The 25,767-nt window shown below is 37.0% G+C and overlaps 1 protein-coding gene across 1 annotated transcript; it reads right to left on the bottom strand.

Annotated features, from left to right (window-relative positions):
- Positions 1-310: 310 nt before the first annotated feature.
- On the bottom strand, positions 311-24,342 carry myo5c (myosin VC; the record flags this gene model as incomplete). Its single annotated transcript, XM_081355359.1, has 41 exons — positions 311-968; positions 2,688-2,768; positions 2,906-3,080; positions 4,647-4,950; positions 5,030-5,180; positions 6,407-6,496; positions 6,649-6,803; positions 6,878-6,976; positions 7,060-7,144; positions 7,483-7,651; positions 7,738-7,801; positions 9,364-9,457; positions 9,828-10,008; positions 10,372-10,449; positions 10,527-10,590; positions 10,675-10,768; positions 11,669-11,849; positions 12,095-12,158; positions 12,235-12,328; positions 12,411-12,575; positions 13,955-14,101; positions 14,190-14,355; positions 15,374-15,585; positions 15,669-15,780; positions 17,528-17,614; positions 17,706-17,803; positions 18,383-18,511; positions 18,607-18,690; positions 18,772-18,894; positions 19,279-19,419; positions 19,513-19,594; positions 20,796-21,061; positions 21,146-21,252; positions 21,364-21,471; positions 22,345-22,426; positions 22,526-22,669; positions 22,748-22,904; positions 23,056-23,200; positions 23,282-23,450; positions 23,924-24,034; positions 24,316-24,342. The coding sequence occupies 41 exons, from the start codon at positions 24,340-24,342 to the stop codon at positions 816-818; spliced, it is 5,238 nt and encodes a 1,745-aa protein (XP_081211485.1). The 3' UTR covers positions 311-815.
- Positions 24,343-25,767: the final 1,425 nt, after the last annotated feature.

The raw sequence follows: 25,767 nt of genomic DNA on the forward strand, positions 1-25,767 counted from the left end.
TAGTGCTATCAAATCGATTAATTGCATCTAACATAAAAAGTTTGTTTATATATGTGTGTGTGTGTGTGTGTGTGTGTATGTTTATGTATATATAGATATACACAGACACGCACACACACACACTCACACTTATATATATATATATATATATGAGTGAAATGCACCCTGTGAGGTTTACTAATTGCTAGATAAGTTCTTGGGGTTTCCTTCTCTAGTCCTCAGAGAGTTAACCATCATAAATATTGCATTTCCACGGCACATTGTGAGAGCTATGGAGGATGGTGAAGAGAGAAGAAAGAAGGACTCATTTGGCAGTTGTGTTTATTGATTTATTTCTTGTGTATAAAAAATTCAACGGAAGAGCAATTTGTGACAGTAATTATTTAGGATTTACAAAATGGAGCTGAACATTTGAGGTCGGTTTGGGTTATTAAATCTATGTTACAGTGTTTGTTGATGGTTGATCTTGTAAAAAGCTATTCTAAAATATACTATTTAAAGAAAATGTGATTAAAATATTTATAAATAAATCTAAAATATACAAAAGTTTGCAGTTATTTCATAATGCATTCAGGTCAGCATAGACACATCCAGATCATAAGTAATGCTGTCTTAAGAACTAGTCTGACCAACTAGCAGTTTGACAAAGGGTAATTAGTCTTACTTTTCAGGTTCAAATTATACCAATCTACATTTTTATGTAATTGACTATTTAATTAAAGTTATGACTAGTCTTACAGAAGAAAATGTAGATGTCTGAACATTTTATGCAACTGGCCCCTGGTTCTGATATCACTAAGGTCAGAGGTTAAAGGTCAAATACGAGTGGCGAAGCCCAGACGGAGGCTGCTGGGCACCTGCAGGAGTTCCAGTGCTTGTGGCGAGGAGCAAAAGGGAAAGGTGACCTGGAAACGATACTGTGAATCCATCATGAGCTGAGACGAGCCCTCGCGCTCCTGCAGCAATGCCTGTTGCCATGGAGACAAAAACAAAGGCCAATCAGAAGTCTAGGTGATGCTTGATGCTCAATACTACGATAGAGTGCATTAGCTCCGCCCCTTTTTCAGCAGCGCTGGTTCCGGAAGTATTTTTTTTCCCATAGGGATTTTAAAAAAAAGTCTTTATCAAAATGTTATCAGCCATGAACCAAGCCAATCAACTACGAGGTGAATCACAACATTACAAACTTTGATTTGAAGCTAAAAAGTATTTGAAAAGCAGACAAAATGACAAAGACTGTGTACTTAACCGTTTTAGTGAGGGAAAAAACTACAATCCCATGAAGCATTGCAAACAACATTTTCTAATTTAAAACAATGGAGAAATATTAAACTTCTTATGTACAAATGTTGATTATCTATATAAAGACAATATATTTTAAGTTTATTGCAAAATATGTTTATATATACATATACTCGATCACATTCGCAGTGATTAATGTGAGTGGGTGGAGCTAAAGAGCAATTTAGGCGCGTGCTACTTTTTTCTAATCACTGATTGGTGGAATTTCTGCACAGCATCATGCGTAATGTAGTTTTTTCACTAGTAATTCTGCTGTTAAATATGATCATTTTAAAAATAGACTGAAATAAACATTAACAACCTCGTAGCTCACAGAAAAGCTGTCTCTAAAGTTATCTTTCAAAATCAATTTCCTTGTATTTTTACTTCCTGAACCTGACTGATGCACTCTATTGATTTGTGATCATTTACCTTTATACTACTGTTCAAAGAAATTAATACTTTTATTCAGCAAAGATGCATCAAATTGATCAAAAGTGACACTAAAGACTTACATTGATTTATATTTTAAATAAATGCTGCTTTCTATTCATCAAAGAAAGCATGTATCATAGTTTCCCCAAAAATATGAAGCATCACAACTGATTTCAACATTGATAACAATTAGAAATGTTTCTTGAGCAGCGAATCAGCATATTAGAGAGTAAATTCAGCTTTGCATCACAGAAATAAATAACATTTTAACAAATATTCAAATAGAAAACTATGGAAGCTTGTTTCCGCCACAGAATAAAACATTTTAAAAGATAATTGCGACTTTTTATCTCACAATTGCGAGTTTACATCTCGCAATTCTGACTTGATTCAGAATTGTGAGATATAAAGTCAGAATTGCGTGAAATAAAGTCGCAATTGCATCTTATAAAGTCAGAATTCTGACTTTTTTCCTCGCAATTGCGACTTTATATCACGCAATTCTGACTTTATAACATATAATTGCGAGTTTATATCTCGCAATTCTGACATCTTTTCTCACAATTGTGAGATATAAACTCACAATTGTGAGATATAAAGTCCAATTCTAAGTTTTGACAATTTTGACTTAATAACACACAATTGCGACTTTATATCACGCAATTCTGACTTTATAACCTGCAATTGCGACTTTATATTTTAACTTTAATACTGAGATAAAAAGTCAGATTTGTGAGATGCAAACTCGCAATTGTGAGAAAAAAAGTCCGAATTGTGAGATTAAAAAGTCGCAATTACCTTTTTTATTTTTCATTCTGTGACGGAAACAAGCTTCCATAGAAAACAGTTACTTAAAACTGAAATATTATTGCACAATTTTTACCCTATTTTTAATCCTTTAAAAAATTATACCAATCCCAAACTTTGAAACGGTAATATACCCCTTTAAAGAAAAAAGAAAAAAATCTTACCTGCACTTTGCGGACAAAGGACGGAGCCACTCGCTTTTCGAAATCATCAATGGGTGTGTAGGAGTTCAGGATTTTCACAATCTACAAAACCACAAAACAACCAGATTCTGAAGGTTTTTATAAACAAAGACACAGAATTAACATTCTACGGGCCTGTTGGCACAATTTAAGTTCTTCTAAAATGAATTAGTGGCCAAACGGCTTATGAGAAGCGGCACCTGCACGGACGAGAGCTCGGAGCATCTCTGCTTGATCTCGGCTGCGTCTTCATCGGTGGTCTTGCTGACCTGAAGAAGCCAGGCGACCTGAGACAGCGGCCCCAGCGTTTCCATGGCACAGCTGCCCTGCAGACCCTTCTCCCGCAGCCACTCCTCCAGGTAACTGATGTTACACCTGTAAAAGAAAGATGCTCCATTAAACTCCATTTCTGAGGACGTTCAGAAAGGCAAACTACCATCCAACCCATACTATTATAGTGCAGTAGATCTCAACTTCATTTCCTGTGAGATTAATAAAGTCAGGACATACAGGACATGACATCCACTGAAATCTGTTGTCTTAGTCTCTTGCATATTTAGATTTTAATTAGAGTTTGCATTAAAATTTCTTAAAGCTACACTGTGTAATGTTTTAAGTTGATTCTTAGCAAAAAACACTTTGTTCTTTCAAAATGATATGTGCTCATTAATGTGTAATTACTTCTACCAACTAATCAAGTATTCTCGTAAGCGTAGAATCTGCCATTTAGAAAACATACGAATGGCGGCGGCCATGTTGCGCCTCCATCTTGAAAATACATTAGCCAAAGAGGGACATACCTGGAAATTCAAGCTTCGCCTTTCGCGTTTTGACACTCAGTGGCACCGTGACGAATGCGAGGGGGAGATTACTCGCGACTGCCGGCAGATTTGAAATAATACGGCCACCGTAGGAGTTAAAACGCCCTCGGATTGGGAGGGGCTAGAAAGTAATATTCAGTTGGTAGTCATAAACAATTTCACCGCTAGATGGGAGAAAATCCCATCAGTGTCGCTTTAACTTGGCAGAACAGTGAGTCATTCTGCAAAGTTAAGAAATTTTAATGCAAACTCTAATTAAAATCTAAACATGCAACATATTGGAAACTAATTAAAATATAATAATATCATGCAACATATTGAAGTCATGTGCAGTTTAATATATGCAATATACAGTATTCACTAGTGTTCAAATATTGGGGGTTGGTAAGATTTTTTTTTTTACTTTTTGAAATAAAACACCAACGCTTTATTAATTTGATCAAAATACAGTAAAAACACTAATATTATGAAATATTATTGCAATTTAAAATTTATTAATATTTCTAATGTTTTTTATGTATAATACTCCATTTTCATTTTATTTCAAGTTTTCGTAATTCTATTGTGTTTTTGACATGTTTAAGGTTTTTTATTATACAGTTTTATTTTAGTTTTAGTTATTTTAGTACATCAAGTTAAACTACATTAAAATGAGACATTTTACCTTGAAAATAAATGTTATTATTTAATTTAATTTAAAATATATAAAAAATAAATATTTAATTTCAGTTCACATTATTTTATTTTTGTATTATTATTTTATTTTATTATTTTTTGAACATTTATTTTTAAACATTTTATGTTTTTTATTGTTTTAGTTAACTATAATAACCCTGATTGTCAGCATCATTACTTCCGTCCTTCAGAAATCATTCTAATATGATGATTTGATGCTCAAGAAACATTTTCTGATGATTATCAATGTTAAAAAACAGTTGTGCTGCTTCATGTTTGTGGAAACCATGATACATTTTTCCAGGATTCTTTGATGAATAGAAAGTTAAAAAAAGCAGTATTTATTTATTTTTTATTTAGAACATTCTAAATGTCTTTAGTGTCACTTTGATCAATTTAATGCATCCTCGCTGAATAAAAGTAGCGCACACACACACACACACACCTGATCTGCATGCCCTTCCGGCAGGAGCACAGGTCCTTGCGGAGCAGAATGCTGTTCACCGAGGTGGATCCGATGAGGTAGAAGAGCTGTCTTATGACCTGGCCCTGCAGCTGCGCCTCCATGCCCTGCTGAGCCATGCTGGTGTGGAACGAGCCGAGCTGCTGCAGGATCGAGCTCACGCTGAACGCCTCGGCCCCGCTGAGGTCCCCGCCGTCCTCGTACACGCTATTCGAGCGCTTGCGGACACCGGTGGGCTTCATGCTGGAGATTCCCTGGAGGCTTTCGTGCTCCAGCATCCCGGGGACTGAACAGAGAGAGGGGATTGTTTTACAAGATGGACCAAAGAAATCTGCATTATGTAAACGCTAATGTAACTTCCATACTGATCATGGGAAAGAGCGCGTCCTCCATCACGCTGATGAACTGATGGTAGATGTTGATGGCGAGGTCGCTGAGAATCTGCCGGTGCTCTGACAGGTCGAAGTTCTTCAGGCAGTTCTTGTTCTGACGAGGCGTGTTGTGCTTCATGAACTCCTGTTGATGAAGGGAAATCAAGGGTTGGTTTCAGGCATTATATAAATAAGATATCTTAGACCCTTAGAAATTATGTGTTGATGTATTAATAATAATACACTGTATTTAGGGCTTGACATGAACTTTTTTTTCTCACCAACCACTGTGGCTAGTGGTTTTCCAAAGTTACTAGCCACTCAGCATTTTCACTAGCCACAATTTTGACATTGATACCATGGGGAAAAACTGCAATTTAGATCTTTTAATATTCTCTTATTATTTGGCAGCAGGTTTATTAGACTGCTGTCACTTTAAGACCTGACGCACAGATCCATTATACTGCATTATTATAACATTATTTATTATTACACAAGCATTTTCTTTCACAACTGTTTAAGTTCACTTAAAACATACAGTATACATCAATACAGTAACTGACTGTTTACATGCATACTCGCCAAGACGAGCATTTTTGACATTATTTTTTGTGCATTTGATTGTTTCAGCGCAATAAGCAGCGAAAAAAAAACTACATTTTGTGCTAAGCTTTATGTGCCGCACTTTAGGTGTGAGAGCACAAAATCTGCGGGAATGAGTCAAATTATTTGCAATACACGCAATTCCACGTCGAAATCCAAGCCCTGTAACAGCAGCAATATTCATCCGGAGCAAATGAAACGAGTGAGTGAGGAGAGAGAAAGAGAGAGAGAGAGAGAGAGAGAGAGAGAGAGAGAGAGAGAGAGAGAGAGAGAGAGAGAGAGAGAGAGCAGCTCGTATCCTGCATCTGTTCTGTGGAAAATGAGTATTTGAAGCATTTCAGATATTTCAGTATCGATATGTATCGAAAAATCTATATTTGTCTACTTTGCACCTAGTTTACTATTTCAGATGCATTTTTAAAAGACTACAATTAAAAAACGTATATATTATATATGCAATTCAATCCGTCAAAGTTTCTAGTAGGAGTGACTGCGTTACACACCACTGCTGAAATACACACACATTTGGAGAGTTGGTGGGTGTTAATGTCAAGCCCTGACTGTATTTATAAAGTGCTTTTCTCACTACAAAACAAGAAATGGAAGTAAAATACAGAAACTACAGACATAATACAATACAATAAATGCAGTAAAACAGACATTAAATATCTCAGTACTCTATTGAAGAGTTAAATGTATCTATTGAATGTACATTTTATTGGGTTTATCTTTAATAGTGATGGAGAAAGACACAGAAAATAACTTTACCTCGTCCCCGCTGTACTGTTTGAGACAGTTGAGGAAGTGATATGTGTTGGAGAGCCAGAAGGACAGAACTTCAAAATTCTCCTGGTGGCCCTGAAATCATAATCATCATCATTAAGGAAACTCAAGCGATTGAGTCAAGAGTTCAAGTTTTGTTTGAATTGCATTAGTTAAGACATAATGCAGCGTGTGTTAGAAGTAGTTCATTCTTCACCCTAAAGTAAAAAAGAAAAAAAGCCCCTTACCGTGATGACCTCTTTTATGGCTGTAATGATGCCGTGCATGAGGGACTTGAGCTTGTTTCCATCGTTGAGGTAATCGGAGTGTCTCACACACATGAAGAGGAGATGTGCAGCCAGACCAGGGATCATCTGCACACCCACACCGCGAGGTTTCAGATCTGCAGATTACAAACCACTGATTAAGTTATGAGTTATGATTTGAACTTACACAGGCTTCACAATATCGATTTACCGAGTATGAGCGCCCGGATCAGCCTGCTTTCATCCTCCTTCTTGTACTCCAACATGCCCAGGTACTCTTTGGGCACGGCTGGTACTGCTTTCTGATTGGCTGATGAGAATGTGAAACATGTAGACTAGAGGATGAGACCGGATTGAATAAATGAGAAATCAGGTAAATGAAGAGAGTTTTACCCGTCGCATGTGTTTGAAGTGCTTTGATTTGGTCTTGAAGTCGTTTTATCAATCTGTCCTTCATGTCTGACTGCTCCTCGAAGTCCTGAAACAAGAAGAACATCATCTTAACACATTAGATTAAGATTAAGAACAAAAAACCTAAATGTTCTTCGGGAAGACACAGATTTTGGTGCCACTAACAGTCTAAATTCAAAATAAATAAACAGATAAATAAATAAATAAATCCACATATTAATGCATAAATTATATATATATATAAAACCGTGTATTTATGTTGTATATTGTATTATTGTATTCTTTTTGCTTTGAGTGTTGCCTTTATTTATTATGCATCATGTATGCTTTGGTAAAAAAAAAAAAAAATCTTAATGACTGCATGTAAGCACAAATGCAATCATGAGCATGACCTTTCACACACACCATATTCTCAGCTGTGAGGCGTGACGTCTCCTGTCTGAGTTTGTTCTTGGCCTCGCTCTCTGAGAGCTGAGCTTTCTGTAGCTGCTGGTTCTCCTCCTGGAGGTCAGCCATCTGTCCCTCCATCTCTTCTCTTCTTCTCTCGCTCTCTGTAAGCTTCTCCTCCAGGTGCCTACGAACAGAAGCACAACACCTGCTCCTTCAGCCTGTGCCACAGTCTGTAGTGTAAATATAGTCTGAGGGTAATAAACGCCTCACCTGCGCTGTGACTGCTCCTCTTCAACAGAGTGCTGAATCTCTTTTGATAATTCCTTTATTTTTGCTGCAACATTAAATTTAAGTTGTAAAGTGCCAACAGATAAAACATTTATACCGGTATATTTAGGCTTACCACAACTGAATAAACAGATAGCCCAGTCTGTTGTGATTGGTCTACTCTGCTCTGATTGGTCAGATGGCCCAGTCTGTTGTGATTGGTCTACTCTGCTCTGATTGGTCAGATGGCCCAGTCTTTTGTGATTGGTCTACTCTGCTTTGATTGGTCAGATGGCACAGTCTGTTGTGATTGGTCTACTCTGCTCTGATTGGTCAGATGGCTCAGTCTGTTGTGATTGGTCTACTCTGCTCTGATTGGTCAGATAGCTCAGTCTGTTGTGATTGGTCTACTCTGCTCTGATTGGTCAGATGGCACAGTCTGTTGTGATTGGTCTACTCTGTTCTGATTGGTCAGATGGCACAGTCTGTTGTGATTGGTCTACTCTGCTCTGATTGGTCAGATGGCCCAGTCTTTTGTGATTGGTCTACTCTGCTTTGATTGGTCAGATGGCACAGTCTGTTGTGATTGGTCTACTCTGCTCTGATTGGTCAGATAGCTCAGTCTGTTGTGATTGGTCTACTCTGCTCTGATTGGTCAGATAGCTCAGTCTGTTGTGATTGGTCTACTCTGCTCTGATTGGTCAGATAGCTCAGTCTGTTGTGATTGGTCTACTCTGCTCTGATTGGTCAGATAGCTCAGTCTGTTGTGACTGGTCTACTCTGCTCTGATTGGTCAGATGGCCCAGTCTGTTGTGATTGGTCTACTCTGCTCTGATTGGTCAGATGGCCCAGTCTGTTGTGATTGGTCTACTCTGCTCTGATTGGTCAGATGGCTCGGTCTGTTGTGATTGGTCTACTCTGCTCTGATTGGTCAGATGGCTCAGTCTGTTGTGATTGGTCTACTCTGCTCTGATTGGTCAGATAGCTCAGTCTGTTCTGACTGGTCTACTCTGCTCTGATTGGTCAGATGGCCCAGTCTGTTGTGATTGGTCTACTCCGCTCTGATTGGTCAGATGGCTCAGTCTGTTGTGATTGGTCTACTCTGCTCTGATTGGTCAGATGGCTCAGTCTGTTGTGATTGGTCTACTCTGCTCTGATTGGTCAGATGGCTCAGTCTGTTGTGATTGGTCTACTCTGCTCTGATTGGTCAGATGGCCCAGTCTGTTGTGATTGGTCTACTCTGCTCTGATTGGTCAGATGGCCCAGTCTGTTGTGATTGGTCTACTCTACTACAGTGTTTGAGGGCAGGTCAAAGTAGACGTTGTTTGCAGGCATTATGCAAATTTGTTACAAACCTACGTAGGTTTGTGCAGGAAGTAAGACTGGTATCACTGACGACTCGTTTCAGGAAGTTCAGAATCGGTTCTTTCTTTTAGGACACAATAACTCTATTTATCTGCACTTTGATCTTCGAAACTTTGCAGAACTTTTACATTCACAAACAGCTATATTACACTACATGAAATGCACTTAAAAAATGTGTAACATCATATCCTGCTGTCCAGATCTGTCCCAAAATATTTTTTCGCATGCATAAAACCTAGTCTATTTAACATGTGTTAGGCTCACCGCTCATCTCAGCGCTCTGATCTTGTAACTGGGTCTCAAGCTCGTGTTTGTGGCGGTTCAGTTCTGACACCTGCTGCTTCAGTTCTGGAATCACCTGCACACAGGAACTCACCATCATCACCAGGTGACTGTGTTTATTGGTTGAGTAGATGATAGTTTCAACCAATCTGGGGAGTGGGGTGGGACTAAGCATCAACAATCGTTCCTGTTTGGGTTTCTTTGACGAATCAATGCTGATCAAAACTTGATGACGCAATCACGTTCACTACGGGGCCTCTGAATGTCCAACTGAGACAAACGCAATCCCACAGAAAAGCCGAGAATCTCCTCTTTACAAGACTTTTTAAAACATACAGATAAGATTAGCGGTTATTAAAGTTATTAAACATTTAAGAACAATAGTTATTTTTAAGGGTTAAACTATGACTCTAAACATACAGAGAAGCTACATAAATACACTCTACCATGTTCTCAGCAGCGAGGCGGGCCACTTCCTGCCCGATGCTTTGGTTGACGCTACTTTTCTCCTGAAAGAGAGCTTTATGCTGCTCGTTCTCTCTGTTTAAATGTTCATTTTTGAAGACCAGAGCTTCCAGTTGACTCTCATAAGACTCTTTCTGCTCCCGCAGCTGAGTTTCCATCACCCTGAGAAAGAAGGACAGTCAATTTGCTAATCTGATGTATAATATATATATATATATGAAGAGTTCAGATGCAAAAGCCTCTAAGTGCCATCTGAAATTTTCTTCTAGAATGATCATTTTTATAAAGCTCGTATATTTAAGTTCAGTAATTCCACTTAAATGGCAATGAAAATAACCTATTAATTATCATTTAAGTGAAATTACTGAACTTAAATATACAAGCTTTATAAAAATGATCATTCTAGAAGAAAATTTCAGATTTTATAATATATATAAATAAATGAAAAAGTTGTAAAAACTATAAATTGTTTTGATGAGAAAACAAACACTTATGGATTAAACTGAAAACCTTTAGAGGTCATACTTTGCAGCTTTCTCCACGCCGTCAAAAGCAGTGAGAAGATCAGCTCCGTCTTCATTATCTGAGGCTTCTTTATTCAGCCTGGAGAAAAAGAGACAATCTGAATCAAGCTAATCCAGATAACAATCAGCGCTGACGATCCCAATACTCTGACACACCTCTGGATGAGATCTTCCTCTGCGGTGTTACCGAGCAGCTGCCTCATGATTAAACTCATCTTAGCTGAGGGCATAACAATGGATGAAGACAGCTCAGCGTTTTATAGTTTTACATGTATTGTTCATTGTTTTATAGAATGTTTTATACCTCTGGCTTGAAGACTTTGAGCTCTCTTGGTTTTTTCAGCTTCAGCTCGTTGCATCTGCAGGCTGTTGATTTCTTTCCGTAAATCTGGTATGACCTTCAAATGTCACAAAAAGCAGAGTCATTGTGTGTGTGACTGACAGAGAAAAACCCTATACATTAAGGTCCATATTAATAACCAATGTATAAAGGACTGTTCACACCAAGAACATTAACTATAAAGACAACTATAACAATAATTATAACTATATTATCAATGTAAAGTCAGGTGGATTCTGATTGGCTGTCAATATTTTTTTTATAATTTATCTGCTGGAAAAAAACTTTATAGTTATCATCCTTGGTTAACACTAGATTTGCCTTTGCAGAAAGGAAAACTAGAGCTTCAAAATCAGGAAAAGAAGAAAGTTTTAGAGAAGTTCAAGTTTCAGGCTATAGAGGACAAAATCTGAAAAAATGATAAATAAGTAAAGATACAAATAAACATGCAATTATATAAATAATCAAATGTAAATATTGTATACTGTATAATATTTGTAAATAATAAAATATAAAATATTCAATAATATTCAATATCAAAAAACATAAGGAGATATACAATAATTAAATAATAAAAAACTATGAAGAACAAAAAAAAACATTAGAGATTAAAAATCGAAGATAATTATTGGAATTAAAAAACAATTAAAATACATAGTTAAAGCTTTCAATTTTGCATTTCCTTTAACATTTTTCGCAACATTTACATTAAAATTTCCCCAACCATTTAATTTATATTGTATTATTTTAGCATTGCTGGGCATTGAATCGGTTATTTGTATATTTCCACACACATTTGATTATTCACTTATGTTTTATTTTTGCAGGTTTCATCCGCAATAGTCAATATTAGGCTTCGGTTTGCTGTAAATGCCTTGGGAAGCACTGTAATAAAACAGCCATTTGACCTGTTCTTTAAAAAATGTAAGAAAAAGAGAAAGGAAGAGTTGTGATTCACCTTGACGTGTTTGGTGAGCTGCAGCAGTTGTTCTTGCAGTTCTGCGTTGGCCTTCATGTCGTCCTCCACTTGCGTCTGGAGTCTGATTCGCTCCTCTCTCAGTCTACGGCTTTCCTCTTTCAGTGCTACGATCTCTTTATCCGAGTCTTCCTTCTGGAGTTCACTGTTGTGCTCCGCCACCCTGACAGATCAGAGGACGGATTTGGACAAACGCGTTTAGACAAAGGTCTGATTGATAGCCAACAACTCAAAGTTGGGTCTGTTCCTCACAAAGTTATCATGAAGCTTCAGACGCCCACTTTTGGACCATTTCTATGGTGTTTTTTTGAGCAACTTTGAGTTTCGCTGAGGAAATGAACTGAAACGTGAGACAAGAGCGAGTAAATGATTTTTGGGGGAACTATCCCGTTAAAAAAGCGCTCTTACTTTCTAAACCTCTCCTCTCTTTCCAGATCTTCCATCAGCTTTCTCTTTACATCCTCAAATTGATCTGGAAAATGAATGTTTCGTTAGTTACACTCACATACTCTTCATTATCACGGTTTTAAAAACAGCTCACTCTTTACCTTGCATCTGCAGTGTCGTGTCTTTCAGTTTCTGCTCCAAAGCTTTATTCACCTGAACCAGTTTCTCTTTATCATTCTGAAGCAGAACGATTGCCTGAGAGAAGAGAACAAAGTGAACACCCTCATAATTATATTCAATGCTACAGAGATATTGTACAAATCAGTGTGTCTGTTACCTGATTGGTCTCTTCTGAGTTTGTTCTCGCCCTCTCCTCTAAAGCTGCCATCTCATTGGTTAGCTTTCCAAGCTCCGCCTCCAGAGCCTGAATCTTTTCTAGTCCGTGAGCTCGTGCATTAGACAAACTGGCGAGTCTCTCCATGAGGCCACGGTTCTCTTTATTCTAGAGGAAGAGAGAGAAAGGGCTTGTATTTCAGAGACACTGCAGAAAATGACATATTTAAAGGGTCCGGACACTTTATTTTAATTTGTATTTTGGTTTTTATGTTTATATTTTTATTTTTCATTTTAGTTTTAGTAATTCTGTTATGTACTTTTGTCATATTCATTAGTTTTTTTTATATTTCTATTTAGCTTTAATTTATTTCAGTATATCATTTTAATTTGAGTAAATTTAATACTTCAATTTGAAATGATTTATTTCAGTTAGATGCCTTACTAAATTAAGTTTTAGTAATTTTATGTGCATATGTCATTTTCATTATAGTTTTTTTCAATATTTCTATTTAGCTTTAATCGATTTCATTTTTAATAATTTTCATTTTTGCAAATTTAATGCATAATTTAATTTAATTTTTTTATTTTATAAAATATAAATATTCGTAATTTTAGCAAATTTTATTTTTCATTTAATATAATTTATCTAATTTATAAACTATAAATATTATTAATATTTTGAATTTTCTTTTTATATTTTTAATTTCTGTTTAATTTTAATTTAGGCTTTAGTGATTTTATGTCCTTTTGTCATTTTCATTATAGTTTTTTAAATATTCATATTTCTTCTATTTAAATTCTATTTCATTTATTAAATAGAATTAAATAGTATTAGTCATTTTCATTTTAGTAAATTTAATACTTCAACTTTGAATTATTTATTTATTTCAGTTAGTTGCTTAGGGAACATTTCTAATTTCTAAACATTTATCAAGTTTTTTAAGTTTTAATTGACCTAATATTTATATTCAATTTTATCATATATTAGTATGCACTTTCCCTGTAAATCAGACCTGTGACACTGGCAGTGTCAAGCTTTACCAAATGTTCTTGAAGTTACTTTGAAGCAAGTCACATGCTTTAAACATTCCATTATGAACAAAAAATATCTTTAATATCTCAATTATTTCTTCCAAATTGTTACGTTTTAGGCTGGGAAGAGTAAAGATGAGGATAACTGCTGAGACTGTGACACAAATAGCAATAAGATTAGAGATCAAATAGAAACTTTGGTTTAAGTCTCCAGAAAAAAGAGCCCAGTGATCTCCCATGTCTCTTCTAGAGTTTCAGAAAAGATCTCAACAGTGTATAAAACTTTGCTCAGATTTGCTAAGATCCCAAAGTGGGAGATCTCAATATGAACACTTCTCAACAAGAGATCTGAGCTGCTCTCCACATTTATTTCATAGCTCTATATACTTAACGTAATGTTAACTACTGAGCCGTTTATGAGAAACATCTGAGACAAAGTTCATACTTAACTGAAATCTGAGATATGAACAAGCATCCTTGATCAATAACGTTTTCTAGGTTGTCTGATCGTACCTGCTCTTCCACTTTCTTGCGCAGCTGCTGGACTCTGTAGGAAAGCTGAACGTTGATGACCAGCCGTCGCATCGTTTGAAATCGCCGGCGCACCAGCCAGGCTCGAGCGTACTTCTGCAGAACCAGAGCCTTGTGCTCCGCCACCATCTATAAGAAGGAGACATGATCAAACGCGTGACCTGCATGGTCAAAAACACTTCAGCAAAATGACAAACGATGAGACTGGCTGCTTTGCCTTTCTGTAGCGTTTGCGGGCCATCCATCCTCTGGTGTAGGCCTGTATGATGACGGCAGCCCTCAGGACGAGCTGGTAAATCTTCCGCACCAGATACCCACGGCAGTGTCTCTGAATTACCACAGCGGCCCAGCCCTGCTTCAGCGCCAGAGCTGTCACCGTGCGTCTGAGATAGAAAAAGTAGCATATATTATGGAAAGTTCTGTGCTATTTTTTAGTTGTCTATAACAGATCAATGTCAGTTGCCTCACATCAGCTATATATCACATTAGCTTGACACGTCTATAAGCGCCTTTTGAACTGAAAACAAGTGTGAACAAGTGAATAACAGTTTAAAGGTGCAGGAAGCGATTTCTGAGAAATGCTGTTGAAAGTGGTTTGGTCTGAGCACCACCACACACTTGTAGCCAATCAGCAGAAGGGGGTGTGTCCACTCTTGATGGGGGAGGATAGATAGAGAGCCAATTAGCAGTAGGGGGTGTGTCCACTCATTATGAGGGAGGAGAATGAGCCAATCAGCAGTGGGGGGCGTGTCCACTCATTATGAGGGAGGAGAGTGAGCCAATCAGCAGTAGGGGGCGTGTACACTCCTTATGAGGGAGGAGAGTGAGCCAATCAGCAGTAGGGGGCTTGTCCACTCATGATGGGGGAGGAGAGAGTAGGCCAATCAGCAGTAGGGGGCGTGTACACTCATTATGAGGGAGGAGAGTGAGCCAATTAGCAGTAGGGGGCGTGTCCATTCATGATGGGGGAGGAGAGAATAGGCCAATCAGCAGTAGGGGGCCAGTAAGATGTTGTTAATACCTATAAATGAATACTTACAGACAGTAAAGACATTTATAATGTTTCAAAAGATTTCTATTTCAAATAAATGCTGTTCTTTTGAACAAAATTCATCAAAGAATTTTGAAGAGTTAAAAAAAATTCTATTCATCAAAGAATCCTAAAAAAATAATATATTTTCCACAAAAATATGAAGCAGCACAACTGTTTCCAACATTGATAATAATCTGAAATGATCCTTGAGCAGCAAATCAGCATATTAGAATGATTTCTGAAGGATCGTGCGACACTGAAGACTAAATTCAGTAAATTCAGCTTTGCATCACAGGAATTAATTACATTTGAAAATATATTCAGATAGAAAACCGTTATTGGATCGCCAGTGCTCTGGAAACACTCACCTGATCGGTTTCTTTCCACGCACGTACTGTTGTATAGTGATGGCAGCTTGTCTCATGTGCAGGAACCTGCGTCTCTGCCTCCAGCCCCTCACGTGCTTCTGAATGGTCACGCAAGCCGCACGCAGATGATCCAAACGCAGCTTCTCCAGGTACGCCACCTGTCCCGCCCGGAAGAAGATCTTCGTCCGACCAAACTTGTACTGGTTGGAATCCTGTAATGCACCAAAGATGACACTTTTCACAACATGGTTGAAGATCACGAGCTCTCAGACGTACCACAGTGCGGTTCTCTTACAGGAATGAGTTTCTGCAGAACCGTCCTGCACGTCTGCTTCTTCTCTCCCAGCTTCAGCTCTGACTGGCTCATCAAGATACTGTAACGGCTGTAAAACTCGATATACGTCCACCTGTAAGGATAGACAGAGAGGATGAGACTTTACAGAAAAGAGAGAGACCAGACAAACATTGCTAATCTAAATGTTGGATTTTTCACTTTTTACATTTTGTTAAAATATGCATAACTCTCACAAAAACATGTCCAGGTCACATTTCACACAAATATCATTAGAAAAAACAATCAAACAAGAAATTATATTTTTTTTAATATTAAGAGGAATATTTCTTTCACATTACAGTAACTGTTTTTCAAATTATAGGATTAAAAAAAAAAGATAAACAAGCAAATAAATATTATAGTATTTATTATTGTTTTTAACTAGTTTTTATTATTGTTTTCATTTTAATTTTAGTTCAAGTTTTAGTTAGATTTTCTATTTAGATTTAATTTAGTCGTTTTGTTATGTGCTCATGTCATTTTTATTAGTTTTTAATATTTACCGGTATATTTAGATATAAATATTAAAAAACGAATACAAATTGTATATACAGTGCAATGCATAAGTGAATACACCCATGCTAAAGTTGACTAAAAAGAGAAATAAAAAATCATATTTTGGAAATTAAACTTAATGCCTTAATTTAAAAAATTTGGAAAAATCCAACCTTTAAGGACACCAATTTTCTTTGTGAATGAATAATGTATCGTAAATAAATAAATGTTCTTCCTTAAAATACAGGGTGCATAAGTGAGTACACCCCTATGTTAAATTCCCATAGAGGCCGGCAGATTTTTATTTTTAAGTATTTTTTTTTTTTTTTTTTTTTAGGATACTATGCATCCTGATAAAGTTCCCTTGGCCTTTGGAATTAAAATAGCCCCACATCATCACATAGCCTTCACCATACCTAGAGATTGGCATGGGGTACTTTCCATAAGATCATCTCTCAATGCAAATCAAACCAGCTATTAGGCTAACTGAAATAAAACCAAGCTTAAAGGTTGGATTTTTCCAAATTTTTTAAATTAAGGCATTAAGTTCAATTTCCAAAATATGATTTTTTATTCCTCTTTTTAGTCAACTTTAGCATGGGTGTATTCACTTATGCATTGCACTGTATATATATATATATATATATATATATATATATATATATATATATATATATATATATATATATATATATATATATATATATGTATGTATGTATGTATGTATATATATATATATATATATATATTTTTTTTTTTTTTTTATTTCAGCTGAGTTTTAGTCATTTTAGTACTTCAACCTAAAACTATTTCATTTCAGTTAGTTGCCATGGAAACATTTTATTTCATTTTTATTTTAGCTTTATTTCAATAAATTTTTTATACTTTTATAGTTTTACTTAATTATGAAAATGAAAACATTGATATTCTGTCCTAAATATATATCACTATGATTGATATGCCTTCCTAAATATTTCTGTTTTGTGCCATTCAGTCACGTGATAACATACACATACAGTATGAATATCACAGAGTCTTCACAGAAGTGTTCAATATGAAGTTAAAAAGGCCACATAGAGATGTTTTGATGGTGCTTTGAGAGTTTAGGCTGAACTAAAACTTGTGAGATGGTAGAAGATTTCTGAGAACTTCACATGTAAGTTCTGCCAATTCACACTGAACCGACAGACGCAGCCCAACGCCGACAGTCACCAGATTACAGCACATCACTTCTCACAGGAGTAACCGATCTGATCCGACAAAACTCGACAAAGAGTCTGTCGGCGCGGTGTGAACTGGCCTGAGCTTGAGTTAATGCTGGTCACCTGGATGGGTAACTCTGGGCACTGATGCGGATGGTCTCCAGCACACCACAGGCCCTCAGCTGCTGCACCACACGCTTTGAGTCGTACCTGAGCAAACGCACACACACACACACAGTTTAATTTACTGTATACAACCAACAGAAAGTCCCAAATAAAATAATTCCGGCTTGTCACTTACTCAAATGGCAGTTTCTCCTCATTGGGTTTAATACAGCGCACATAATGAGGTGTAGTAGCGTTCAGCGTCTCCATTAACAGGGACAAGGAACTTCGAAACTGTGATCAGACAGCAGATAAAGATGTTAAAGATGATACATATCCTGTAGAGAACGCCATTGTTTTTTGTCTCAATGAATTGATCGAGTTTATGATCACACCGTGTTCGTGCTACCACTGATCCAGAATGAGCTGTTGTCATATGCATGAAAGAGCTTCACAAAGTCTTTTTAAACCACTCAATATCAATATTTGTGTGTTACAAGCATTCAAATAATCAATAGGATAAAAGTTTATAGATTGGATCTAAACACAGCAGATAGTCTGGTTTTTGGGAAAGATCTTTGCTGCTTTCACATGCTGTATTTCAGTGTAAACAAACATGGCTGAGCACAGGGCTCTTTAGCAAGTTACATTATTACACCAGTAGGTGGCGACAAGTGAATGTCTTTATGACTTTTATACTCACATAAAAGTCATAAAGACAGTCACTTGTCGCCACCTACTGGTGTAATAATGTAACTTGTAAAAACAATATATATATATCTTTTTCAATAGATTTAAATCTTTGGAAACAAGTGAATCGGTCAATCAGTCATTATTATTACCACTAGAATAGTATTGTCTGTGATTTTGTACCTTGTCTCCTACAGTGGTTCTCAGCTGCTTGTTTGAAGCTTTAACTCTGGGTTGTGCAGGTTTAACTTTGATCATTTTGTGGCCAGAATTTGGTTCCTCCTCTTTAAAAAAGTCTGCCAAAAGAGCAAACTAACAGCATAGAAATTAGAAAAACAACATTATAATGACATTAAACTCACAGACACAGATTCAAAGATCATAAAGGAAAACCTTAAGGTTGATACCTGACTAGTGCGCAGGATGTCGACTAGCTCTTCATAAAGCGTGTCTCTGTTCTTCTCCAAAAAACCTTTACACTGATATTCTACCTAAGGAAAACAGTTTCAGTTCTTTATGCATAATTTTCACTGTATTTTTTAAGACAATACACAGAAGAAATAGTCTCTCACCTTATCAGCAAAATGCTGGATCATAAAAGAGTCATTAGACATTCGAGGTTTCTCAAACAGTGGCTTTGAACCTAGAAAATTGTACAGCTTTTGCAGCCAGTTTTTATCAGTGCCCTGTGGGAACTGTAGGAGATCATTCAGTTAGTGAAAAAAAAAATTTATATATATATTTTACATGCTTCTCCAAGAAATCAATGACATTAAATAGAGAACAAGTGGAAACTTTGGATCCAATCAAGTTTGGAATTGGAATTTCATTATGAAATCATACGTATATGACAATTTGTGTCCTAACCAGGTCATTTTTCTGTCCTTGATACTGTAAAAAATAACAGCCAATCAGAACATATCAGATGCTTAATATTCAGCTGATTGCAACCAATGAGATTTCAGTGTGGGCGGAGCTCCACAGCAAGTCATAAGAATTATAAATGGCCACTTTCTTGTAGGATGCTGCGATTTACACTGGTTAGGACAGTAAAACTTTCACATCCGTGTTATTCTCACCAGACACTCCTCATCCAAAAGGTCCAGGATGCCCATCTTAGACTCGATGAGATCAATAACGGGCTGATTGTCGTAGAAATCGATCAGCGTCCACGGAATGCCCTCTTTCATGTACTCCTCCTGCTCCAGTTTAAACACGTGCTGATGGGACAGATGATCAGAGATGTGTTTTTATCAATAGTTCCACTTCAAATCAAATTGATTTCTTGCAATAGAAAATAAAAAGGTACGCACCAGGTTGAACTGCTGCTGCAGCTTCTCGTTGGCGTAGTTGATGCAGAACTGCTCGAAACTGTTAACTTCAAAGGTCTCAAATCTAGAGGCCGAAAGACAGAACAACATTAGAAAAAAGCTACACTAATGGACCCTTAGTTTTCAGACTGTGATGACACAGATTTCCACAGTTATTAACAAAGTATTTTATTATTATTTATTTTATTTTTTATTTTATGTGCATTTATAACACTGTACTTTGTGTTATATTGCCTAGACATTAAAGTCACCATGAAATCAAAATGGACTATTCTTGATTTGTGGAATATTGCAGTATTCATTATAAATGATTTATCTGTGCATATCATTATTTTTTGGCCTCATAATCTTTAATCAAAATAACTTCCCCTCCCTCTTGCAGCGACATCTCTTCTATGATGATGCGTTTACTGTCATGAGGGCGGGGCAACATGTCACTCACATGAGATCCACCAATAGCAAACCACAACCATCCAATCAATTCCCCATGAACAAAATCAAGCCCCGCCCTACAATATTTTCTTGTTCAAGAAACCGTTTTACTCAGATATACGTCACAATGTTTCATGCCAAATTTAAATTACAGAGCTAATGCTATGTGAGTGACATCATATCATGAATTTAACATCTTTCTCTTTTCTGACCAACGTCGGAATCTCTCCATACTTCTGTTCCTCTTTTGTAAAATCATAGAAATTCTACAGGACTTGATTTTTTGCTCACCAGTCACTGTAGCCAGTAGTTAGCCACTCAGCATTTTTGACATAGATACCATGGGGGAAAACTGCCATAAAGAGATTTAATATTATCTCATAAATGCAGCAGGTATATTAGGCTGCTGTCACTTTAACAACTGACGCACAGATCCATTATACTGTTTACACTTGCGTTCTCAAATGTTACGTTCGCTTAAAACATACATTAACTGACTGTGTTTACGTAAACACTCGCCAAGATCGGCATTTTGACATTATTTTGTGTGTATTTGACTGTTTAAGTGCAATAAACAGCAAAAAAGAACTCAATTTAGTGCTGAGAGGTGGCGTTATGCGCCTCACTTTGGGTGTGAACACAAAATCATGAGTAAAATTCAAGGAGTAAAATGATATGCAGTACGCGCAATCCCACGCTGAAATTCAAGCCCTGTAACACCAACAATATTCATCCGTAGCAAATAAAACGAGTGAGTGAAAGAAGGCGGGTTTGTGTCACTCGCTGACAGAGAGATGAGAGAAAGAGCAGCTGGTATCGTGAATTCAACGTACCCATAAATATCCAACACCCCAATAAATGAATGTTGTTTTCCAGGAACCATTAGCGCCTGGTTGATCTTGTGGATGACCCAGTCGAAAAGATGGGCGTAGATGTGTTTGGCCAGGGCATCGCGGGCGTTGACGGCACGTTCCTTGGGCTGCGGTTTCACCACCGTCTCCGCTGACAAGACTATCCGTCTGTGACACAGCCAGCGGCTCACATTGTCCATGTTGACGCTCATCAGGTCACAGAATATGGCCAAGTGAGGGTCTCTGGACTGGAGAGAAAGCAGAAAGTATTACAAAATGGCAATTATCAATTGAAAAAATAGTCTAAAACCACACAGAAAAAAATATCTTACACCGATGGATGATTTTTCAGGGCTGTTCGCCTTGATGACTACGTTTCCTAAATGCAGAATGGCAGCGAGCACCTTAAACACATCAGCCTGAAAACTGTCCTTAAGACCTGAAGAGAAACAAGGCAGCCAGAGGAAGACCAGGATTTGACAACCACGTTCTTAATAAATTGCTAAAATGAATCAAATGTTTGATGTTTTTGTAAATATCAGTCTGTTACCCAGTAGATTGAAGGTTCTGACTGTTTCTGCCATATCAGCACGGTCGTCCACACCCTCGATCTCTGTCTCACCACCCAAACGAGTGTAATTAAACTTCTCTGCACCCACTAATCAACAGATGAAGAACATGCCAGCATCACAGACAGAATTTCCACTCTACATTATTAATCTGATTTTGCTTATATGAACTGAAAGCTGTTCTCTATATATTTTAAAGAGTAAAGGGATAGTTCACCCAAAAATGAAAATTCTGCCATCATTTACTCACCCTCAAGTTCCAAACCTGTATACATTTCTTTCTTCTGTTGAACACAAAATAAGATATTTTGAAGAACCTCTGTGACCAACCATTGACTTCCATAGCATTTTTTTTTTTTTTTTTGGAAGTCAATGAGCCCATCAACTGTTTGATGACAGATTATACATTCTAGACATATGATTTTTGGAACAACTTGAGGATAAATAAATTGTGACCGAATTTTCATTTTTAGGTGAACTATCCCTTTAATGTCAATTTAACCAGTCTACAATCATGATACATTCTTGTACATTTTTAAGTATTTTAAGTATTATCTATCTATCTATCTATCTATCTATCTATCTATCTATCTATCTATCTATCTATCTATCTATCTATCTATCTATCTATCTATCTATCTATCTATCTATCTATCTTTGTTCAAAAAAGGTCTTACTTTTTGGCAGTAAAATCAGATATTGAATTACAATGTAAAGTCAAGAGTTATATAAGTATATAAGTATAGTATATAAGTATATATATATTATATAAGTATATATATTTTCAGAAAATGTATGTAAAGTATACAGTATACAAACCGCAAAAATAGTACAATTACAAGTAGTGCAGTTATGATTAAAGTCTTTGTCGCTTCCTGGACTCGACATAATTTCATCTTTTGTAGCTATTCCTATTTCTGTGCTTAGTAATAAAATCATATGACAAGTACAGAAACACTCACAGAGTCTCAAGCCTTTGAACTCCGGTTGATTTGCACAAGCACACATTTGGTAGAAGATGTGATAATTTCTCTCATTCTCTGACTGCAGGGGGAACAAATGAGACATTATGAGTTTTGCGCCTTTATCATTTAGTTAATCTGTTGCTAAAAAGTCAACAAAAAGTGAAAAAGCTCCTTTAACCTGAAACACAACCCTTGACTTTTCCAGAAGGTACGTCCTCATGTTGGCACCGATGATCCGGTATCTTTTGTCGAAGCTGATCTCAGTGTACTTCCCGAATCGACTGCTGTTGTCATTTCTGGTTGTTTTTGCATTTCCAATGGCCTGCAAACACATCAGATTATTTTGTGATCTGATCCTGCTGGTAGAAAAGTGTTGGTTTGGTTAAAAACACAGTTTTACCTCAGTGATCGGGTTGGATGCCAAAACTTTATCCTCCACCCGAGTTTTGCTACCAGATTTGCTGACCACAGCAAAGTATCTCATAGCGTACCGAGCTGATACGGTCTTTCCAGCCCCGGACTCACCGCTCACAATGATGGACTGATTCTTGTTATTCCTGCAGTTTGAAGATAAAAGATCTCATTTTGAGCTCAGCCTGTAAAACCTGCACAGTTGGTTATCCAGCATATGTTTGTGTCAATCCAAAACACAAAGTCTTCCTGAATCAACCACGGTTTAAAGGGATAGTTTAAGACATGGCGCTTCACCTGGCCATTTGTTTGTAGGCCTCTTCAGCCACAGCAAACATATGAGGGTCCAGGTCGCCCATGTTTTGACCAGAGTATGCATGGATGACTGCATCTCCATAGATGGGAAGCTGTTTATATGGATTGACTGCCACCAGGATAATTCCTGAGATGGTAAAAATCATGGTGATGTTCTCACATTAAAAAAGGGGTTCACATCAAGAAAGCCATTCTATAGGCAACCTACCACAGTATGTATAGATGATTTTGGACTCGACAAATCGGACTTTGAGGTTGTGTAGCACGGCCGGCTCGTGAAGGTAGCTGAGGGCCGTGAGGTCATTCTCTCCCACCAGGATATCCGGATTACGGAGGGGTGGCAACTTCTCACCCCCTTCCAGAGGATACAGCAACTCCTGAGAGAGATTCACAACTCAGGTCAGGTACTATTAAAGTCAAAGTTTCTAATAGGGTGATTAAACGGTTAAATTTATAATGACTTTCATTATGACCGTCAATGAGAATTTTTACCCTCAGGTACCATTATAAAGCTTGGAAGAACAACCAGGATATTATTTAATATAACTCAGATTGTGTTTGGCTGAAAGAAGAAAGTCATATACACCTAGGATGGCTTGAGGGTGAGTAAATGGGTGAACTAAAATCCATAAAACCATATGGAAAACTCAAAAACCAGAGGCAAAAAAGTTAAATAAAAATCCCGATAAGAAGGTTCTTGAACATTGAAGGTGCTGCAAATAACCCATTAAGAACCTTTAAAGTGCAAACTATTATGTGTGAAAATGCTCATTTATTAAATTATGAAAATAATTCTACAAACAGCTGCTCAGTTTCCAGATTTAAAGCTTTAATAGAGGTTTTGTCTTACCGTCCCATCCTCCAGCTGTAGTTCCAGCTCAGTGTCTCCAGGCTTGAAATTTGTCAGAATCTCCGCAGATTTCCAAACATGTTCGGAGTCAGGGATCCACACCCTGTTAAACTACAACAGAAAACTCGCATTACATTGCGATTTCATAAGATTGTGCTTTGGAAGAGATTTTGTATGCCTTGTTTTTTATTGTGCTTGCAGTGCGCTTTCAACAATAACACAACTAATGACCATATGTCACAACTATAACTAACTTTTTAAGTGTGACTCAGTAATTTCGAAAATAAAGTATTTGACAAGTTCATTATCTTCTCAAATGCACACATGCTAGACTAAAATATCATGTTAATAAACTTGCTAAACACTTCTGAAAAGTGATTTGTTCCTCATACCTTTGTATACAACTCCGACAGAGCCATGACAACAGGAGTCTCTTCCGATTTATTTCACATTAAACCACTTTCTCATGATTAAACTTACAAGTGAAACTAATATTCACACGACTGACTTTTTAGTCATGACACCTGCTAAAAGTCTGGAAATGACGGTGGGAACTTCCTCGCTCACCTGCGATCGCCGGCGAAACTACAAGTCCTACTATAGCGAAGGCTTGGGCTCCTTAATATTCATGAGATTCACGGACCAGTTATAAATATTCATAAACACGCGGTGTATTCTACAAATTATACTCTTATAACAAATTATAAATTATAATATACTGTTATACTCTGAATATTTCAACATTCTAAAATTCGAAATGTTAAGTTTATAAGTTCATAAATAAGTTTAAATTTTCTAAATAAACTCAAAGTGATACTACAGCTACACCCCCCAAGGTATTGCACTTTAGATTTAATTACTGATTAAGAAAATAGAGTTAAAAATCAATAAAATAAGGTAGGCTGGAAATGACAGGAATTATTATGACAAGGAAGATGGATGAAAAGAGAAAATATTATAACATACTCAGGGTTCGAATTACAAAGTGGCTTTCGGGGGAGCCCTATTTTCCGATCCTCCCTGACTGACTTTAACGCTTTTGGTGCATGTTCGGGCATTTAAAACAATAGGTTTACAGTAAACAGTACAGAACGTACTTGGTTACTTACGTAACCTTGGTTACCTTAGACTAGAGATAAGGGAACGAGTACTGCGTTGCCTTGCCGTGCTATTTCTCTCACGTCAGGTGTTTCCGCTTCAGTCGATTAGATCTGTCATATGGCGAGTTTTCTCTGTATTTATACTCTTCTATTTGGCGCGCAGAGTCTGGCAGGGTGCCAAGCGCTCCTATTGGATCGCGCGCTTCTGCTTTCTCGCCATTGGTTTGTGCAGTTGCCTCAGCACAGCCTATCAGCGCGCTTGCGCGAGCTCTGATGCTCTCGCTTGTGCTGCTGCAATGCGTTTTAAAATAAAGGCTTCAATATTCTCGAGAAAAGGAGTTTTCCCTTGTACAGAATGTACAAGAAATGTACAGAAAATCAAAATCTATATGCGACACAAAAAATGGACAGTGTTTTAGAGCTCCCCCTAAATGTCTCAAAGTAGGCTTTCAGGGGAGCCCAGGTCCTTTTCAGGGGAGCCGAGCTCCCCTTAGCTCCCCCGTAATTCGAACCCTGAACATACTGATGAAAACATAGTGATTAAACATTTATTTAAAAAATATATATAAATGTTGTTAAACCACAGTGGCGCACGCTCCTAATATAACATGTAATAGGAATAGCCTATATATATATATATATATATATATATATATATATATATATATATATATATATATATATATATATATATATACACAAAAAAAACATGACCCATTTAATATTCATGAGATAATCCTTCTC

Source organism: Scardinius erythrophthalmus (assembly GCF_964197995.2).
Source record: "Scardinius erythrophthalmus genome assembly, chromosome: 24".
NCBI classification, from domain to species: domain Eukaryota; kingdom Metazoa; phylum Chordata; class Actinopteri; order Cypriniformes; family Leuciscidae; genus Scardinius; species Scardinius erythrophthalmus.